This window comes from Helicoverpa armigera, chromosome 28 (assembly GCF_030705265.1).
Source record: "Helicoverpa armigera isolate CAAS_96S chromosome 28, ASM3070526v1, whole genome shotgun sequence".
Lineage (NCBI taxonomy): Eukaryota > Metazoa > Arthropoda > Insecta > Lepidoptera > Noctuidae > Helicoverpa > Helicoverpa armigera.
The window spans coordinates 6854695-6874509 of record NC_087147.1 but is presented as its reverse complement, the minus strand read 5'-3'; the positions used below and the strand labels follow the sequence as shown (position 1 = coordinate 6874509).

General features: G+C 38.4%; 2 protein-coding genes across 2 annotated transcripts in view; one reads left to right on the top strand and one right to left on the bottom strand.

Annotated features, from left to right (window-relative positions):
- The window catches only part of LOC110383585 (tyrosine-protein kinase receptor), a 32388-nt gene that overhangs the window by 9344 nt on the left and 3229 nt on the right, over nucleotides 1-19815 (top strand). Inside the window, exons 4-24 of the mRNA XM_064042270.1 lie at nucleotides 194-398; nucleotides 775-856; nucleotides 1024-1090; nucleotides 1372-1672; nucleotides 2008-2174; nucleotides 2692-2879; nucleotides 9380-9539; nucleotides 9932-10079; nucleotides 10509-10658; nucleotides 11285-11444; nucleotides 12047-12193; nucleotides 12648-12790; nucleotides 13323-13434; nucleotides 13846-13947; nucleotides 14312-14525; nucleotides 14995-15210; nucleotides 15641-15808; nucleotides 16181-16375; nucleotides 16923-17041; nucleotides 17677-17783; nucleotides 18225-18314. Coding sequence (XP_063898340.1) covers nucleotides 194-398; nucleotides 775-856; nucleotides 1024-1090; nucleotides 1372-1672; nucleotides 2008-2174; nucleotides 2692-2879; nucleotides 9380-9539; nucleotides 9932-10079; nucleotides 10509-10658; nucleotides 11285-11444; nucleotides 12047-12193; nucleotides 12648-12790; nucleotides 13323-13434; nucleotides 13846-13947; nucleotides 14312-14525; nucleotides 14995-15210; nucleotides 15641-15808; nucleotides 16181-16375; nucleotides 16923-17041; nucleotides 17677-17783; nucleotides 18225-18314 — 3241 coding nt within the window. The remainder of the gene's footprint in view (nucleotides 1-193; nucleotides 399-774; nucleotides 857-1023; nucleotides 1091-1371; nucleotides 1673-2007; nucleotides 2175-2691; nucleotides 2880-9379; nucleotides 9540-9931; nucleotides 10080-10508; nucleotides 10659-11284; nucleotides 11445-12046; nucleotides 12194-12647; nucleotides 12791-13322; nucleotides 13435-13845; nucleotides 13948-14311; nucleotides 14526-14994; nucleotides 15211-15640; nucleotides 15809-16180; nucleotides 16376-16922; nucleotides 17042-17676; nucleotides 17784-18224; nucleotides 18315-19815) is intronic.
- Nucleotides 5125-9061, bottom strand: LOC135119023 (uncharacterized). The gene is made up of 2 exons (XM_064042290.1): nucleotides 8800-9061; nucleotides 5125-7931 (listed from the first exon to the last, which is right to left on the bottom strand). Exons 1-2 carry the CDS (start codon nucleotides 8933-8935, stop codon nucleotides 6898-6900), a joined length of 1170 nt encoding a protein of 389 aa, XP_063898360.1. The 5' UTR covers nucleotides 8936-9061; the 3' UTR covers nucleotides 5125-6897.

The following is a 19815-nucleotide window of genomic DNA, read 5'->3' as shown; positions in this document are numbered from 1 at the left end:
CTTGATCCTTCCAAGATGTAGATATCTTATGTTAAAGGTTTATCAAATAGAAAGGTCATTTTTAAAACAGCAATATATGATGATGTCCATAAATGCCATAACCATGCATAAACCATATGTAATGGAACAGGAACAATAATGCCTAGATACCAAATCATCACTTAAAAATTCTAACCACCACCAAAATTTCCAGCTGGCATCCAATGCGCTTCATGATAGGCAAGGTGCAGCAGGAAATCCGGATTATCATAGAGATCACACGTCCGACCTACGTGAGTCTCTCGCAGACACTGCCGCACATTGCCATAGACAATATACGCATGATAGAGTGCGTGCCTGAGCCGCCTGTGTTCAATGGCGAGTGTGTGGCGGGACAGCTGAAGTGTCAGATTATGAATGTAAGTATTTTTAAGCAATTTAGATTACCGTAGATAATAATGAAGCATGAATGATGATGCAGCAGGAATTTCCATACAAACAACTAGTAAATTACGTCAGCATCATCTTCCCAACCTTTGTCTATGCTTTTTATTACTTCATTGGGGTCGGGTTCCAGCCTAATCGAATGTAGTTCTGATTACCAGTGTTTCACATGGAGCGACTGCCTATGTGACCTCTTCAACCCAGTAACCTACCTGGCAACGAAGACATTATTATCGACAGTTGAATTATACTTTTTTTCGGGAGCTCCAAGTGTACCAAGACCGCGGTAGCTGTTTTGATCATCCCTTGTAATGGACATAGTGTAAAAGTTAATGTATTTCCCGTTTTCAGAAATATTCGTGCATCAAGCTGCAGCAAGTTTGCGATCTAGTCAAAGATTGTGACGATGGCAGCGATGAAGTACAGAATTGTGGTAAGTTGGTTATCTTCGGCTTATTTAAAATTGTACTGTCTTGTCGTATGTAGCACGGCAGCTTCATGGTAAAATTTTCCATGCAGAAAGTTAACACAGATTACTTTTTATCCGGATAAACCATTGGTGGACGCTAGTCGTTAAATAAAAACTATCTTTTGTTTCAGACAAAATGCCATTCGGATCGTACTGCAACTTTGAGCAAGATACCTGCGGGTTTGAGAATGTACCTCAGTAAGTATAAGTACACTATTTCTTCACTATAAGTACTGATCTTAATGAATTTCTAGTTTGACAAAATAGATCTTTACTCAATCTTTGAAAATAAGTAAATAGAATGCTATTGTCCAACACTGGACACGCGAGAAATTGCACAAGAAAATATTCTGACAAGATTGAATTAAAAGACTCTTCATACACATGATCAGCACCACTAAGAAGGTTCAAATATAGAAAGGTGTAAAAAAAATACACTTACGGAATAAAGACCACTAAACATCTTCAATCTCCCACAGGCCAATCCTCAGATGGTCCCGCCACAACGGGCCCACCCCCACAGAGAAGACGGGCCCCAACCACGATCACACTTGCCACATCGGGCCCACTCTCCCCCATCCCACCATGATAGTCCCACTCCTCCCCGCCCACCTCAGTGCTCAGTGCGTCGGCTACTATTTCTACGTCAACATGAACGTAACCGGTCCCAATAAGGAGAAAGCTGACTTCGCGTCCACGGCTGTCATGAGAACAGTCATTTTTAATCCTCCTCCGAAAGTCCACGGGAATATTACGTCGAGATATTATAATTGTTGTATGGTAAGTGCTTTTGGAGTTATTTCTGCTTATTTAGATCCAGTAAAAGCTATTTGGTCTGATAAATTTTAAAACCCATTCCGAAGTTCTTGAAAGGAATACTAAGACAAATGTTGCGATTAAAATTTGTAGTAACAAAACTATGAAGAATCAAAATCAAGTTCCCATTGGATCTGTGGATTCTGGAATTTCATTATATTCCTGACCCAATGGGTCTACAAATCAGTGAAAAAGCCAGATTACATATATACGACAAAAATATATTTATTTACATTTCATACCCCCTTTTCCGGCTGATCTATCTCCCTATTTCTAAAAACACTATTCTCGATCCACAGATAAGGTTCTACTACCAACAAAACGGTCGTAACTACGGCTCGTTGAGCGTTAACCTGGTGGAACTTACCAACCGCGGTAACATCACCACTTCTCTCTGGTTCAGTACCAAAGACAAGGGAGAGTACTGGTATAGAGCGTCTATGTTCCTGCCTAATGTTACTAGAAGGTAAGGAGTACTTAGATCTGAGACAGAAAAGAAAGAAAGAACATTTATTCACGCCGGTATGACATCGAAACTAGAGTGAAAACTGTAAATAAAACAGCTACTTCTCTTATGTAGCTTTCCAGCCCATATTTTATGTAGACGATCTTATAATTATCTCAAAGCTTTAGTCTGGCTAAACTTAAGAAGAATATCGATAATGCAGCTTGTATAATAATATCGATAACACAAAAACCGTATATAAACAAAAAAATTAGGGTACCTCGATGAGGTTAATCTAAAGGACAAGTTATTTTTACAAGATGTTTAAGTACTTACTATCAACACAGATTACAGAAAACTATGCTATTACCTAACAAGCAATTTACTTGCTTAAAGGTATCTATGAATAACCATCTTTGAGCTCTTGAGCAAGCAAATTATTGAAATGTAAATTCGAAACACGGATACTACGTACACATTTTGTTCAAATCCTTCCTTGAAGATATTTCAAGTCCTAATTTTATCATTTCTTTTGCAGATACTTCCTAGAATTCAAAACCCGCATGGGCATGCGGATATACTCAGACTCAGCTATAGACGACTTCTCTATGGCGCCGGAATGTTTCGGGCTGAACATAGACCCCGCAGAGCTAGGGGACTACAATTACTATGACCCCTCGTTTGAGGAGAAGACGACCCCACATCCGGCGTTCGTTGATAAGCCATGTAAGTATGGAGATGGTGATTCGCTTCATATTTCGGAGTTACTTAAGGTAGAATTCCGTGGATAGCGGCTACGACAGCCGCGCGCGGCTTACGACAGTCGTCGGCCGCGCGCGACAATAGTCAACATATGAAAATGTATGGCGCCGCTGCCGAGGCCAGCGACAGTCGCGCGCGGCCGACGAATTTCGTGAGCCGCGCGCGGCCGTATGCATCTCAACATGGTCTAGCGCTTAATAACATCTATAGAATTTTAGTAAAACCAGAATTGAATTGTTTTTTATTTAGTCGGCAAAACTACCTTTTGTTTTCATTACAGTACAAATGCTTTTGAATCAGTATTTGGTAGTATCCTTCATCATTTCTACTTTTTAAAGATAGGGTAGATTGGTAATCTATTTTCATAATACAGCCACAGCAACACGTCATCCTCTTCTTCTTCAAGGATATCAATTAGCACTTCGACTAGAGGGAACGGACGAACAAAATCGACTAATTTCAAGACAATGCCGCGCGCGGCTTACGAAATTCGTCGGCCGCGCGCGACTGTCGCTGGCCTCGGCAGCGGCGCCATACATTTTCATATGTTGACTATTGTCGCGCGCGGCCGACGACTGTCGTAGGCCGCGCGCGGCTGCGTCAGCCGCTACCCACGGAATTCTACCTTTATGTCATATGCATATTTGTATAATTGTTTAGTGACTTTTTATTAGCATTCTGAGATGATGAAAGTTCCTTCACATGAAAAAAACTTTGCATTATAATTAAGAATCAAACGAACTTACCTTGTGAAGTTTGATTCCAATTATACGAAGGTTCCACCGAAGACAACTACAAATTTACATGCAGCAGCTCATGAGATGGTGCCATCCTTATCACACTTTGAAAGCCTATATAAAACTAATAAAGAAAATTTATCGTCTGTCTCGCTCGCACCTCCTCCCGGGCGCGCGCGCCGCCATGTTGGTCATTATTTTAGAGTCTTTTGGGTATTTGGGGCAGGGTGGGTATTACTTCAGGTACCACCGAAGACAACTACAAATTTACATGCAGATGTTTAGAGTGAAATGACAACAAATTTTTAGAACAAAACATTATCTTTTATATTTTTTCAAGCTTATAAATCACAAATTTTTAGATCAAGGTACATTTATTACTTCTTAATTTATGAAACAATTAATACAATAAATGTATCTGATTCTATGATTGACGAAATATCGCATTAACAAATGAATTATTTGTATCTTTTATTACATGTTTATTATAGTATTTAAGGAAAACATTTGATGTATTGCTCCATCCTGCAGCCTGTCGAACGGTTTCTAAGTTAACTCCTGAATTGTGCGCGGCTGACGTGGAGGCATGGCGAGTACTATGCGCTCCAAATATTGAGATATCTATACCGCTCTTTTTTAACACATCCTTAACCCAGTGGGCCAAGGTCTGTGACCCAACTTTTTTATGTGGCTTACGGATACTAATGAATAAATTGTCTTCAGACGTATTATTTCTCAAACCCGAAGTTTTCTCAATATAATTTTGAATAGCCAATGCGGGGCAAATTGAAGGGTTTTCATGAACAAAAGGCAAACGAATTAATGGTTGACAGGCTCCAGGTCTGGAGGTTTTTATAAAATCTGGAACTCTAATCATGATCTCATCATTTTGAGTTGAAATATTTTGCAGTTTAATAAGACTTAATGTCTGCATTCTTTGTGCAGAGGCAATCGATAATAAGGTGACTGTTTTGAGAGTTAAATCTTTCAAAGATAAATCAAGATGAGGAAAAAATTGAGCCAAGTAATTAAGTACAATATTGGTATCCCACGTTACATCGTATTTGGGGACAGATGGCCTCAATTTATAGGCTCCCTTAAGAAATCTGTTAATATGGCTGTCACCCACAGTTTGTTTATTCAATATTATGGCTAGAGATGATCTTATTGAATTTAATGTACTATAACCACAACCATCTTCAAATTTTGAGGTTAAAAATTCAATCACTTGAACCACATTGGCCCTGTAAATGTCATAATTGTGATTATTACAAAATGACCACCATGATCTCAAATACGAATCATACTGTTTAAGAGTATTTTGAGCGAATGACGCCATAAAAATATTTAGGGAAGAGGAAGGCATACCGCTGTTGGCTAGCGCCGTCCTGATAATTTCGCTGCCACCAGGATAAGGTCTGCGTGCAGAGGGTGGCACTGTCTGAAAGGTGAATACAGTAAATGTTTATTAGGTCCGAAGTATAGCTTTTGTGACACTACCAAACTCAACCAAAGTGGGTACCATGGCTGTGATGGCCAGTTAGGAACTATTAATATGCCTTCTGCTTTATCGGTCTTAATTTTTTGCAAAACTTTTGTAATAATGCTAAATGGGGGAAAGGCATAAAAGTAAATATTTTTCCATTCGAAAGTGAAAGCATCTACGACTTCTGAAAGCGGGTCAAGTTTCCATGAGGCGAATCTATGACATTTGAAATTTTGTGAGCTTGCGAATAGGTCAAATTCAGGCAGTCCAAATGTATTAATAATTTTTGAAAATATGTTATTAGACAATTCCCATTCCGTATCAATTTTTAATTTCCTTGATTCCCTATCAGCCACTATATTATCTTCTGATTTTATGTAGGATGCAAATATATAAATATTTCTTTCTTCACACCACTGCCATATCTCACGTGCCAATTGGTTCAAGTGTGGGTGTTGCACACCACCCATTCGGTTAATGTAACATATGGCAGTAGTGTTGTCGATTCTAAGTAAGATATCACAGTTACTTAAATTGGATGCAAATATTCGTAGGCCGTAAAAGGCAGCTTTCAACTCTAACGCATTTATATGACATGACATATCAGATAGTGTCCAATTACCATGAGAACTTTGATTTGCGCATGCTACTCCCCAGCCTGTTTCAGAAGCGTCACTGAATATTTCAATGTGAAAATTGTTAGTAGTAATTGGTGAACAAGATGACATTATGTTTCTTTGCCACCAATTGAGGTCACTGTGAATGCTGGAAGGTAGTAATATCTTTTTATTATAATTATCTGTGTTATCTAATGCCAAAAGTTTCTCTCGTTCAAATAGATTTGTATAAAGCCAGCCATAACGAACTGCGGGGCATGCGGAAGTCAAAAGTCCAATAAATTCAGCGAAATAACGTATAGTACATTTTTTTACTCTTAAACACGCATTGATTCGGTCTAGTATACGTTGTCTCTTTTCATTTGGCAATGAAATTGTCATATCTATTGAGTTAAACACAAAACCCAAATATTGGCAAATATTACTAGGTACTAAGTTGCTTTTGGTTGTATTAATCACAAAACCTAATGATTCAAAAAGATTTGTTGTGGTATTAATATTCAATAGGCATTCTTCGTATGATTTCCCAATGCACAAGATATCATCGAGATATGCAACCGAAAGAAAACCAGAACTACGTAAGTACTGAAGAATAGGTTTCAGAAGTTTCGTAAACACAAATGGGGCTGTACAGAGGCCAAAAGGTAAAACATTAAATTCATAGAAAATATTTTTCCACTGGAAACGTAATTTTTTCCTACTTTCCTTGTCGACGGAAATAAGAAAATAAGCGTCTTTCAAATCTAAGCTTGCCATATAATAATCTTTATCTAATAATTTTAATACAGTTCTATAGTCCTCCATTTTGAAATGGTCTAATTGAATGAATTTGTTCAAATGTTTTAGATTAAGAATAAATCTGTGTTTATTATTAGGTTTAGGTACTGTAAATATTGGTGAAATGATTTGTTCTTTACATGGATTACACGGCGATATGAAGTTAGATTTTTGAAGTTCATTAACACATTGAGCCAATATTGCATCTGATTGTAGATTTATGTTTTGAGTCGGCCCTTGAAATGGTTCGCTTTTAAAAGGTATTGTGTAACCTCTAACCCATGATAGAATCACGGGGTCATCAGTTATATTAGACCATTCATCGATAAAGTATTGTAGTCTTCCTGCTATAGGTACCTGGTTATTTAGTGGCGCCTCCGCGTCGTCGTCCGTGCGCGCGAGCTGTAGTTCTGCGGCGTCGTTGCGGAGTTGGATGTGTTCTGCGTGTACTGCCGATCTCGCGTGGGCGCCGGCGCCGGCCTCCGGGGTATGGGATTTCGACGCGTCCCGCCGGCAGTTGCCCGCGTCGTCCCCCTCGCGTTTAAAGCTCCTCGTTGTGTTTGGGTTGTCGGAGTTTGTCTAAATGCCACGCGTGCGGTGCTCACTGCTTTCATCTCCAACCCCGACTTGGCAATAGCTTTGTGAGACTTCAACTGATCGGCTAGATCTGATCCAAACAAGTATTCATCAATTTTACTGTTTTTTACCATATCTTTGGTTTCTTTGTTTAATATCTTAGTGATATCGAATCTTCTTGACACAGATTCTTTGTAATGACAGTCGCAGATTAAACGAGCGGCATCACTAAGAGGTTGTATTAATTGTTGTAATTGCTGGTTTGATGAATCTTTTGATGAAAGTATCATATTCAAGGCTGATCCTATGGCGGTAAGTGCACTTGACAATTGATTTTGCTTCATCTGATTGTAGGAATCCTTCTTTATGTTAAAGTCGTTTAGTGCAGCTTTGACTTCCAGGTTAAGTTTAGGTGCTTTTAGGTTTTTACAATTTTCCGGTGTAAGGTACTTTTTTAAAAGTTCCTGTTTGATTTCTTTGTTTAGTCCATTCGTTACTATATGAGACCATCTTGATGCTAAGTCTTTATGAAGATGTTCGCCATACTCCTTGAGATTAGAAGGATCCTCACCTAAAATCTGCAGGATTTCAGGATCCAAACAAGAGGGTTCGTCCACCGGCTGACCTTCATTAATAAGTTCTTCATTGTTGATGGTAAGAGTATCTTTTGTTGTAGTGGTCGCTTGCGGCATTGACGAAGGCAATGGTGGGGCGCTCAATCTAGATGGGCCAGGCAGAGGTTCCTCATCATCCAGTGTGAAAACGTCATCTGGATTTGTGAAAATATCTGTGTTTTCGAATTCATCCGCTGACCATTCTCTTTCTGCAAGAGTACATAAGTACTTGTTCAATACAAATTTACACTCTGCACGATAAACGTGGAGGTAAAAAATGTCTCGATACAATAAACGTGGAGGTAATAACGTCTCGACACGATAAACGTGGAGGTAATAACGTCTCGACACGATAAACGTGGAGGTAATAACGTCTCGACACGATAAACGTGGAGGTAATAACGTCTCGACACGATAAACGTGGAGGTAATAACGTCTCGACGCGATAAACGTGGAGGTGATAACGTCTCGACACGATAAACGTGGAGGTGATAACGTCTCGACACGATAAACGTGGAGGTGATAACGTCTCGACACGATAAACGTGGAGGTAATAATGTCTCGACACGATAAACGTGGAGGTGATAACGTCTCTACACGATAAACGTGGAGGTAATAATGTCTTAATACGGTAGACGTGAAAATATAAACATCTCAAAACTATGGACGTGGAGATAATAAATATCTTGGCACGATAGACGTGTTGATACGATATACGTGAGCAATTGAGCATAAAGTGCTTTTACAGATTTGTAGGTATCGTCTTGACGCAACAGTAAACGAAATTGGATCCAAACGGTATCTAATTTACCTAATATTAGTCTTATAAATACTCTTTAACATGATAGGCAACACAAATATTGCATGTACGAAATACGTTATTACCATATTTCTATAATAATATTAACATATTATTTATTTTAGGCATGAGGGTAGTTAACAAAAAGAAATTGTTAAAAAAAGATCTAAATTCTAGTTAATACTGTTTGTTACATTATTAAGCACCAATGGTTTCGACTTACAAGTATCTAAGAACGTTTAAAATGATTATAGGTACTCATATGAATGAATTGTTACCTGGATTATCCGATGTTTCCGACGATGATGATCTTGGTGCACATTTTTTATATTTCTCCAGTTTTCGTTCCAATTTTTTCATTTTCCTATGTATATCACTTCTAGATCGCGATCTCGAACGTTTCCTTTTACCCATAGTCTCCACGAAAAGGAAAGATAAATAACTTAAATAATAACGGTGTGACTCGGACAACACAAAATCACGTAATGACCAACATGGCGGCGCGCGCGCCCGGGAGGAGGTGCGAGCGAGACAGACGATAAATTTTCTTTATTAGTTTTATATAGGCTTTCAAAGTGTGATAAGGATGGCACCATCTCATGAGCTGCTGCATGTAAATTTGTAGTTGTCTTCGGTGGTACCTGAAGTAATAACAGTCACTATCTTATTAGGCAACAATTTGCTGGTTATTATAACTACAGAACTCTTTAATCCGCCTACCAGCTCAAAATCAAGTGGTTTGAAAGTGATATAAAATCTTAATTAAGGGGTACATTTCCATCCAGTTCTATTTATATTTTGTTATTTCGTCTCCCTTGTAACTTGATTTTTAACTTACCCTCATATTTTATCCCTTAGTCTACCGCTTCTCAACATGCGGAGCTACCGGTCGCTTCGGTCCGAACCAGACGATGTGTGATGTCGCGTATAACAACACACCGGTGTCCGTCAGCGTTATACAGAACCCGCCTTATCAGGGCATACAGCTGTGGGAGGTGCCTGCTGAGGGATTGTATACGTAAGTGCCTTTGTCATTAAGTTCCTTTTAGAGTGTTCCCTGAGAGAGAACGCTGGTGTTTGTGAGCGTTATACAGAACCCGCCGTACCAGGGCATACAAGTGTGGGAGGTGCCTGTAAGTCCTGTATTTGGAATTACTGACATTTATGCGTCTTCACTGAGACGCATAAATGTGTAATGGCATGTGTAAACCCATTCTTGTGTAATGGCAAGCTTGCCATCCTATTCGTCCGCATCGACAGCGATGACAGTCAGAGTTTCCCACTCGGGGACAAAATCCTAGCTTTAAAAGAGTTTAGGAACGAAAATAGATGAGATTAACTCAGTTACGAACTTATATTCTTTCATGATGTCCTATCCACAAACTCACTAAATACTGTTTTCCACATCAGGTTAATAGCGACAGGAGCTAGCGGAGGCCTGGGATCAGCTTGGGCGGGAGTATCGCACGCAGCCGCGGTGCGAGCGCTGGTCGAATTACACAAGAGTGAACGCGTCTACATACTGATTGGCCAGCAAGGACTCAATGCTTGTAAGAAGGTAAGAGAAACTGTTGGTGATAAACTTGGAAAATATAGTGTTACAGGGAATGGTAGTATGATAGGTAATTAGGACATAATAACAGAGAGAAACAGGAAGAGAAAGCTTCAAGCAAGCAACCATCTAAGTAGAACAAGAAAGGACTGAAAATATACTTTTACTGATAAACTACAAATACCAGACTACAGTTCAACAATTTCTGGGCGGCTGATATTGTAATAAATTGTTACGTTTCTACGTAACAAGCATCTAGTTCTAGATGACTTACTGACGTGTTAGCTATTATTATCGGGCTGTCATCCTTCAATGAGTTGAACGTCCTAAGATCGGAGCTTACATTATGCAGACCTTCCTGAAAATAATCTTCAAATTTAAGCCTCCTTTTTTAAGTATTGAGTGCAATCTCTCTATCTTCTCTCATCCCCACAGACCCTCTCAGCCCAAGAAGGTCAGCACGAATGCTCGCGTCGGCAAGCCAACGAGACACGCATGGAGTTCACCAGCAAGACGCATGAAGTCAGGAACACTAATGTGACGGACGGCGGAGGAGGGGGCGGCGGTGCTACTTATGTGTTCTTGGTAAGTCTACATTACAATAAAATTGTAAAATAATCTAAGAAATATAAATAGTATATGTCTACATAAAATAATCTGAATTTGAACACTATGTACCTGGTGATGATGACGCAAATATGAAAGACACGACATCTTATGTGTGATTTTGGAAAAATGGTTGATTAAATAAAAGGGCATGTAATGAGGAGGGATGATACGCATGCAACAAAATGTGTGCTAAGTATGAATGTAGATGGATGGAGAGGAAGAGGAAGACCTATGAAAAGATTGATGGAGTGTCAGTATGACGAGTGACAGGGGAAAATGGAAGAAAATGACATATTGCGCCGACCCCAAGTAAACTTGAGAACAGGGCAGGAGAAAGAAGGTTGAGTAAATATCTGAAAAAATATTCAGAACAAGTTTGTTTAAGATATCGTTTTTGGGGCCATAAATTCCGACAGTGAAGAACATTATATTTGGCAACTCCTTCGCCTTTTGTATATTTTTTCTCAATACACCCTATGTAATTGTAGTTTACATTGTTATTATCGAACCCACAAATTAATTATGAGATAAATCATTTTACAATACTCGATCTTCCAAAAGGTTTCTAGCAAATTCCCATAACACTTTATTTCTTCGCCCAGTTGGACAAAGACGGCCAAGCCTTCCCCCTACTGGTAGCGGGAGGAGGGGGAGGGTTGTCTGTCGGCAGTTTCCGAGATGACGGGTCCCAGCATGCCAGACCTCTGACTAACGCGACCCCGGAGTCAGGGTATATGTATGGACAGCCTGGAAAGACTTCAGGTAAGAGATGTTAATTTTAATGGTCTTACCACAAAAACTTAAACATGTGTCAAACGCTTGTCTAAAAAACGTGTGGCTGCAAAATAGACCTTATTTCAACGTTATAATTTGTCATTTTTTAGACAAGTGACAAACTGACGTTTAAAAGTTTTTGTGGTAAGACGGTAAGAGTTTATGTTTATATCGATGATGTTGTGGTTGTGCTATGTGTTTAGGAATTTCCTAATAGGAAATGAAAGGAGTGTAAATATACATGGAGTAACTTCAAAATATATTTTACGGGTATAATTGGAACAGTTGCAATCTTTAAAAACTGCAAAATACCTGGTAGCAACACCGTGGCGCAATGTATGTATCATTTTTCTTCTTCTTCTTTCGTGTCGATGACATGTGTTATAGTGAGACTACACTTTGTCAGCCCAATATGCCATAAATATGTATCATAATTTCGCCATATATGTAACGCTTATAAGATAGAAGATATCTATGTTTATAAGATTTTCATTGAAGATAATTTAAGTACCTACACATAAATTTTATATCAGCTTACTTCTCCTGTGTCTTTTATTTTCTTGCTCCAATATGCCTTTATTTCCACCCAGGTGCTGGCGGAGGGTGGCTAGCTCGTTCAGGTCCCATGACTCCTGGCTTCGAACTGGTCCGAGGGGCTGCCTTGCATGAAGGTGGGGCGGGAGGAGCTGCGTGTGATGGTGAAGCTCATGGAGGGTTCGGCGGTGGAGGGGGTGGATGTTTGAGGGGTGGTGGGGGAGGGGTTGGCTTGGTAAGTAGTTTTGTGGTTTTGCTTTTATAAAGGTGAATAAAGAGAAACTCATTTTTTTAAGGACTAGTTGCAGAGCTAGTGTTTTTAGTCATGTCATCTGGATTTGATTTATACTTCCGTATCAAAGTTATCAGTTTTTTAGTTACCTTTTATATAGTCTTTTGCAGGAATGTTTTTGTTACTAAACTTCATTAAAACCTAAACATTAAGGTTTTCCTTTGTTACTGCATCTTGATTTCAATTTGTATTTGATTTGACACTAATGGTACCATTGCTAGTCTTGCGGTCACGTATTTATTCATCAGAAAGGTCGATAGCCCTTATTTGTCTTGCGACTAAGTCTGTCCATTTAAATGGTCAAATCTTTTAACTTCAAGCCATTTCCTTGGCTTTAAGAAGCTTACACATTGGTTATGGTTCAGGCGGCAACACGAACGAAGGCGGCGGCGCGCACGGCGGCGGCGGCTGGTCGTACATCGCGCCGCGCGCCGAGCGCCACTACAGCGACGTCGGCGTCGCGCCGCGCACCGGGCCCGGGGAGCTGCTCATATTCCCTGCTATACACGTGAGTCTAACTCAAACACGTTTATTTAAATAAGGCTGATACATTGTCGAACGTCAAGACAGCCCTCAAAACGCCTCCCCTTCACATGTGTTTTTGATGAGAACAAGAAGTGGCACAACAAACTTCCCAAATTGCAAAGCATCGGTCTATCAGGTTTGAAGAACAGATTTATACATAGGAACAAAAGCACAACATTTTGCACCGTTTTCTCAAGAATCATCCCACTGTCTTATATCTTCCTAAGCATTCCATTATGTTTTTAATGAGCCCATTTAGAATAGATAGATTAACAGCCTTACTTATAAACGTGAATTAAATAAAAGGAATACTTAAGGGCTGTTTAAGAAAATTCTTACTTATAAACGTTGCTTTTTTATAAGTAAGGGGGTATATGTATTAGGATTTGGCCCTTAATATAATCCATGTGCTAAATGGGCATAGAAAAACCTAAGTCGTTTCCACTAATTTTAAAAGCTAAATACATAAACTGATTCATAAATTCCTCTTTATCAAACCATTCTCTTTCTTCTAGGATTGTGACTGCGACTACCGTTGCGTGGCTCTGAACGAGTACCGCAGCGAGGTGAAGTGCTACTGTCCCGCCACGTGGACTACTGACGCTCATGATCCTACCAAGTGTATATGTAAGTTTAACTTTTCTTTTTTTCTGTGTTTCATGACATGAGAAGATTTTCGTCTTCGAGATCTAGGTTGGATTCATAGCTTCATTCGTACTACTATCATTGTACGAGTAAGACAGAGTAAATGAAAGTGTATTAATAACATTGTATTCAAGCTTCTTCTGCAACATCTTCACGGCCTTGAAGACTGTAGTATGAGAGTTCTTCTCCAGAAAAAAAATATTTTAGCTCTTCATGCGCACTCCTGAAGTGACTACACAAGACTACGCCATGTCACAATTTAAACCTGAAACTATACTGACTGACTTACTGATTTCCATAACTATGCTGATCACAGCCGATAAATCAGGGATTCCCAAGACCTTCATTTATTCAGGTTGCAGGATACCAATTTCTTATCGTTTAATTTTCCAGTGGAAGACGCGTGGCCTCGTACTCCTTGGGTGGTCATCATCGTGCTGTCAGTCGCGGTGTTCGTATGTGCACTGGCTGTGCTGTGCGTCTGTTTGTATCTGTGTGAGTATATCTTGTTGTTGTCATTATGTATGTCTTTGTATATATTTTTGTATTTGTTACTTTTTTGGCATAAATTATGTATCAGCGTTTATTTTTATCATTTGCTTGAGACAATCCTTCAAAACCACTGAAATCTTCAAGCTTTATAAATAATTTTGTTTTCATTACAATTTAATGACGTCTCCGTTCTTACTGTAATATTAAAATTATTAGGACCAGAAAATTCTGAACCATTGATTTTCGTACTGTATTTTTATGGCCCAGCTAACCTAAAATAAATAAGTAAACCAAAATAACTTAAATATCAATTCTAATCCTTATAAGAACCCAATCAACACCATTAACACAGTCTTCAAACCTTCAGACAACACATACCAAAGGAAGAAGGAAGCTGAACAGCAACAGAAGCGTCTTCTAGAACAGGATGTCCAGCTCCAACGGCTGAGGAGTGCTCCGGGAGGGAATGATAACCTCACCATGGCTTTCAACCCTCATTATGGAAGTGAGAGCATATTGCCTCAGGGGATCGATGTGAGAGGACTGCCGCAGGTGTCTAGAGAGAGTTTGAAGTTGGTTAAGTAAGTAAAATTTATTTAAATCTTATATCTTTTATTCTATATATGCCGGGAGCGGTTTCCAGTCTAAAAAGCTGCAGCTGAATAGATCGACATCTATCTGACTTCTTCAACTCAGTTACTTGGGCAAACGAATATCACTTCGTAAGACTAGTATACTTTTTGTCTTCTAACTAACCATGATCGATCGCACTATTGCATAATCTCATGGTCCATCAACACTATTATTTTGATAGCATACTTATATATTCAGTCTCTCCAATAGCATAGTTAACATACCTCGATATACTTTACGTTTCTTAACTTTAAGTTCTGCTGAAAAGAATATATCCGTCGCAGAAAGCGTCAATGAGACAGACACAGAATATGTTAGATCAGTTCTAAAAATAAAATGGCGTTCCAGTATTCGGTCGATAGTCAATTAGTACATTCATACAAAACAGCCTACTAAATCTCATCATTATTTTCCCAGGGCTCTAGGCCAGGGTGCGTTCGGAGAAGTCTACCAGGGTCTGTACCGTCACCGCACGGGAGACACGGTGGAAATGCCAGTCGCCGTCAAGACGTTACCAGAGCTGTCTACAGGACAGGCAGAGTCTGACTTCCTTATGGAGGCAGCTATCATGGCCAAGTTTAGCCATCCTAATATTGTGCATCTCATTGGAGTATGCTTTGATAGGCATCCAAGGTAAGGAATTTGAAATAGTATAGACAGATGGAATTTTTGATTATTAACCACATGAAAGCTCAAATATATAAATATGTAAGAGTAACAGCAATAGAGAGCAGAGTTATAAAAAAATATGCGAATCACAACATAAAATTAATACTACGAGTACTCGTATTTAAGAACTATCAATTTCTAAGCATAACAGTTGCAGCTTACATAGATGACATAGTAATCGTTAAGTCTTATTGTTACTAATAAAGCAATACGCCTTTTTAAACTGCTTTGTACAACAATAACTTAACATTTTCTTTAACTTAGTTCACATTTACATAAAACCCATTTTCCCACCATCATAAAAGTCACTAAACACCAAACCCAAAACACGAATCTCTATTTGCCGAAAACTGAATCCCATATCCAGACATCTTACGATACAAAATTCTCCCAGGTTTATAGTCCTGGAGCTGTTAGCTGGTGGGGACTTGAAGAACTTCCTCCGCGAGAGCAGACCGAAGCCCGAGCGAGCCAGCGCCCTCACTATGAAGGACCTGCTGCTTTGCTCCATCGATGTCTGCAAGGGATGCCGGTATTTGGAGAGCAAGAGGTTTATACACAGGTAAGGGATGATAAAATTGTATGATGTGGTTTCAAGTTGTATGTGTATTGTTTCAGTGTTATAAATAAGGACAGCACGTATTTATTTTCAACTACATAGCTTCCGTCAATGGTTTCACCCGCTTCATAAGGGAACTATATCCTGCACTCTGCTTATATGTTATGCTGAAATACAAGCTATATTATTGCCAAGTTTCATTAAAATCCGTTCAGCCAAACACGACAAAACGACAAATTCTAGGGCTGCCTTTTCTTTACTTAGTATGAGTTTCACAAGCGAGTGTGACCTAAAAGTTTCTATATTTTTTTCACATACTTTTCATAAGCTACATCCATCAAATTAAATACATACCCACTTTTTCTTGATACCCAGGGACATAGCTGCCCGGAACTGCCTGCTAACATCCCGGGGTCCGGGACGCGTGGTGAAGATCGCGGACTTCGGGATGGCCCGGGACATCTACCGGTCTGACTACTACAAGAAGGGCGGGAAGGCCATGCTGCCCATCAAGTGGATGCCACCAGAAGCTTATATTGATGGCGTCTTTACTATCAAAACTGATGTGTGGTGAGTTTGTTGGCCTTTATCTAGGTATTTTAGTTGTTTTATTGATATGGCGTTGAATACGCCATTAGTTGTTTTTTGCTATTTTATCGGCGATCAATCAAAATCTTTTATGTCACAAACAATTAACACTTTTTAAAACGTAATTTTTCCTGTATCAAAATGACTCTTCTAATGGACGATTCTACAGCATTAAGTATTTTAAATACGAACGTACCGAAAAACAAATAAGAATACATAACGATTTATTTATTTTTACTTTATGTGCACATATGGTACATTGTATATGCTATCCTTCTTATGTAAAATAAGTTCACGGTGTCTTGATAGATAGACAGGTATATAACTTATTGGTGTAGGTAACACCAATTTTACTTTTCTGATTACAGATCTAGTTAAAGTAGGTGACTTAGTGACGACATATTTGTAATTTCCAAAATTGATGACAAAGGGAGTCCTATTGAACATCGGTGATGCAAAAAATCACTAACTTTTTCGAAAAATTTTTGCTACATTTCATGAGGTCCTAAAGTATAACCCTTCTTCCCAGGTCATTCGGTGTGCTGCTTTGGGAGGTGTTCTCTTTAGGCGTGATGCCGTACACCGGCTGCGCCAACAGAGAGGTCATGGAGATGGTCTCCGGAGGAGGGAGGTTGGAGAAACCTTATGGTGAGTAGCCTGTGAAGGTTTGTGGCCAGTTTCATCTCTCTTCCTCCTGCCTGTTTCCAAATTTAATTGGGGTCGACGCAATATGTCTTCCGCTCCCATTTTTCCCTGTCACTCGTCATACTGTCACTCACTCCCTTCCTATTCATGACATCTTTCAGGCAATCCATCCAACTTTCATGGCCAGTTTCACCGGTTACTGATGACAGTTTCTGTTAGCCTGTCAGGCTAATAAGATGAGAAACTATAACTTTTGGTTTCACGGGTCTTTGATAGCTATATCTGGCAGAAATTATAAGCAGCCTTTTTCTAGTAGATATAATTAACTATCGGATGTCTAACTGTCACTTTATCGGTAATTAGTGAAACCGGGGCTTATTATGTTAAATATGCTGTTCCATTCGGCCCTACCTACTTCCAGCAGCTAGATAAAAGGCATAAGTCCTTTCTCAGGCTCTATCTAGGTTGCATTATTACTTAAACTATATCTAGCTGGTACACAAGCAGACATTGTATATGTACTTGGCTTTTTGTAACATATATTTTTCTAAATATCTTGAATAGTTTTTTGGGCGTCACATTTTCATAGCTTACCACTATTATAATAATGCTGATCCTCAATAACTCTCACTATACAGGGTGTCCACAAGAGATCTACCGGCTGATGTGCGAGTGCTGGAACCCGACGCCCGGCGAGAGACCCTCCTTCGCGCACATGTACGAGAGGATGCAGCGGTTTGTGCAGGTATAGATACTAACATATTCAAAATATTCGCGAAAATTTTATTATTTCAGGATCCGAAAAGAATGAAGTTTTTCATAAATCTGTGTTTAAATCATTGAAAGAAAAAAACATTTATTGACACAACACAAAACAAACAGACATAGGGGAAAAAAGTACATAGAAGTTGCAATGCTTTTGTCAAATAGGTCCAATACATATGTAGTAATTTCAGACTCTCTTTTTTACAATTGTTATAATAGCAAAGAATTTTCTATATTTTCTTTTAAAGATGTTGCGTAAGTGAAAAACTATTTACCTATGTAAGTTAAAGAATAATGCTTATTGAAAGTCGAATAAAAACAGGGATGGCATTGTAAATAGAATTCCTGCCCATATTGAAACAATTCATTAGATTTTTCAAATTTTCTCTATCATCATCACAAAAACCGCCATTTTGTCCAGGACCCCGCGATAGTAAGCGCTCCGCTGCCAATAGTGCGGTCTCTATTACCGCCGCACACAGAGATGCCAACCAACGCCAATGGGCCGCAGGTTAGTTAAACAAGTATTTTATACATAAATGATAATATTTTTATTAAATGACAGAGGCGTTGTTCCGAAAAAAATTAAGAAAAAAATGAAAAATAATAAAAAATGAAAAAAAAAACACAAGTTTATAATCTGTGGTAGTATCTCAATGTTAGACAGTGATGTGATCGTTTTTATTATTTTTTGAATAGGTATACATGATGTGTTAAATTTTGATTAGTTCAATTGAGTTTTGTAGTTTTATGAACACCATGTAGGAACACTTTTAGATTTGGCCCCCTTTTAGATTTTTTAGTTTTAATTATATTGAATATTTAAACTTAAACTGTGTATGTATTTCAGGACAATAATTGGTTACATTTTGTTACTGACAAGCGGAACAACGCCTCTTAATAAAATTTCGAAATTTTAATAAGATAATCAAGTTATTTTAAAAGGTCCCTTCCACACGAGTGTATAGCCCACCTTAAAACAAAAAATAAAAAAGTAACTAATAAAAATGAATACTAATGCGTAACAAAATTTTCTCTTTTTTCCAAATGTTTTCGCTCTGGCTACTAGAAGCAAGTAAATGGATTTTTATTTATTAATCAAACATAATAATTATAATTTTGTTTTATAATTCGGTGTTAGCGATCCTATCAGAGCCCGTGCTTACGAGTTCGCATGAAAACCTCCATTTTTATTTTTATTTTCTTAAACTACCCCCCCTCTCCCTGAATGAAACTCGCGTAGAAAACTAGAACCCTTGTAGTTAGTCAGAGATTCATTGGAATGTGAAAGAGTTCATCAGATATCATATTATAATCGCATGTTCTTCATAACTGATCAGTTCATTATTTAATTTCTTCTTCTTCACCATCGTTGCATTTCAAAGAATCTCTCAAACGGTTATTTCAGAGACTTGGGTGTTTACTTGCCTAGTAGCTATAGCGGAAATCTATTACCTGTATATCTATTTTCTTTTATTACCTTTGTCCCTGCCTCTGGGTTTTGTAAAATGGTACTTAAGTTCTGTTTTATAAAGTTTAAATTGTTTTTTTCTGAAGTTTTTACAAAACACAGTGGTATGCACGCGTAGAATTAAAAGAGAAACACAGGGAGATTATATTAATGCAAATTACAATTGATATAAAGAAAAACTATTCCGCTATTTTTTGGTAAAAAAATATATAATCCATCGCTAATTGTCGTCAATAAAGACAAAAAAATATGTAAAGCTCAAAAAATATAATTCATGATAAAATAGCGTACCTCAAACCTTAAAAAATCCAAAAAACGTTGCATAATTTAATATGCATATTTTAAAGAAAATTCAAATAAACACATCTATGATAAAACAAAGGAATGATGTGAACACTTTGAAAGATGTTAAGCTGCCAACCACGAAAGCTATCATTTATTGTTATGATATTAAAGAATAGCTCATATCAGGCTAACTTGTAGCAAGGCTATAGTCGCCAAAAATCGTTATTCTGAGGTATTTTCCAAAGTTTAAAAAGCC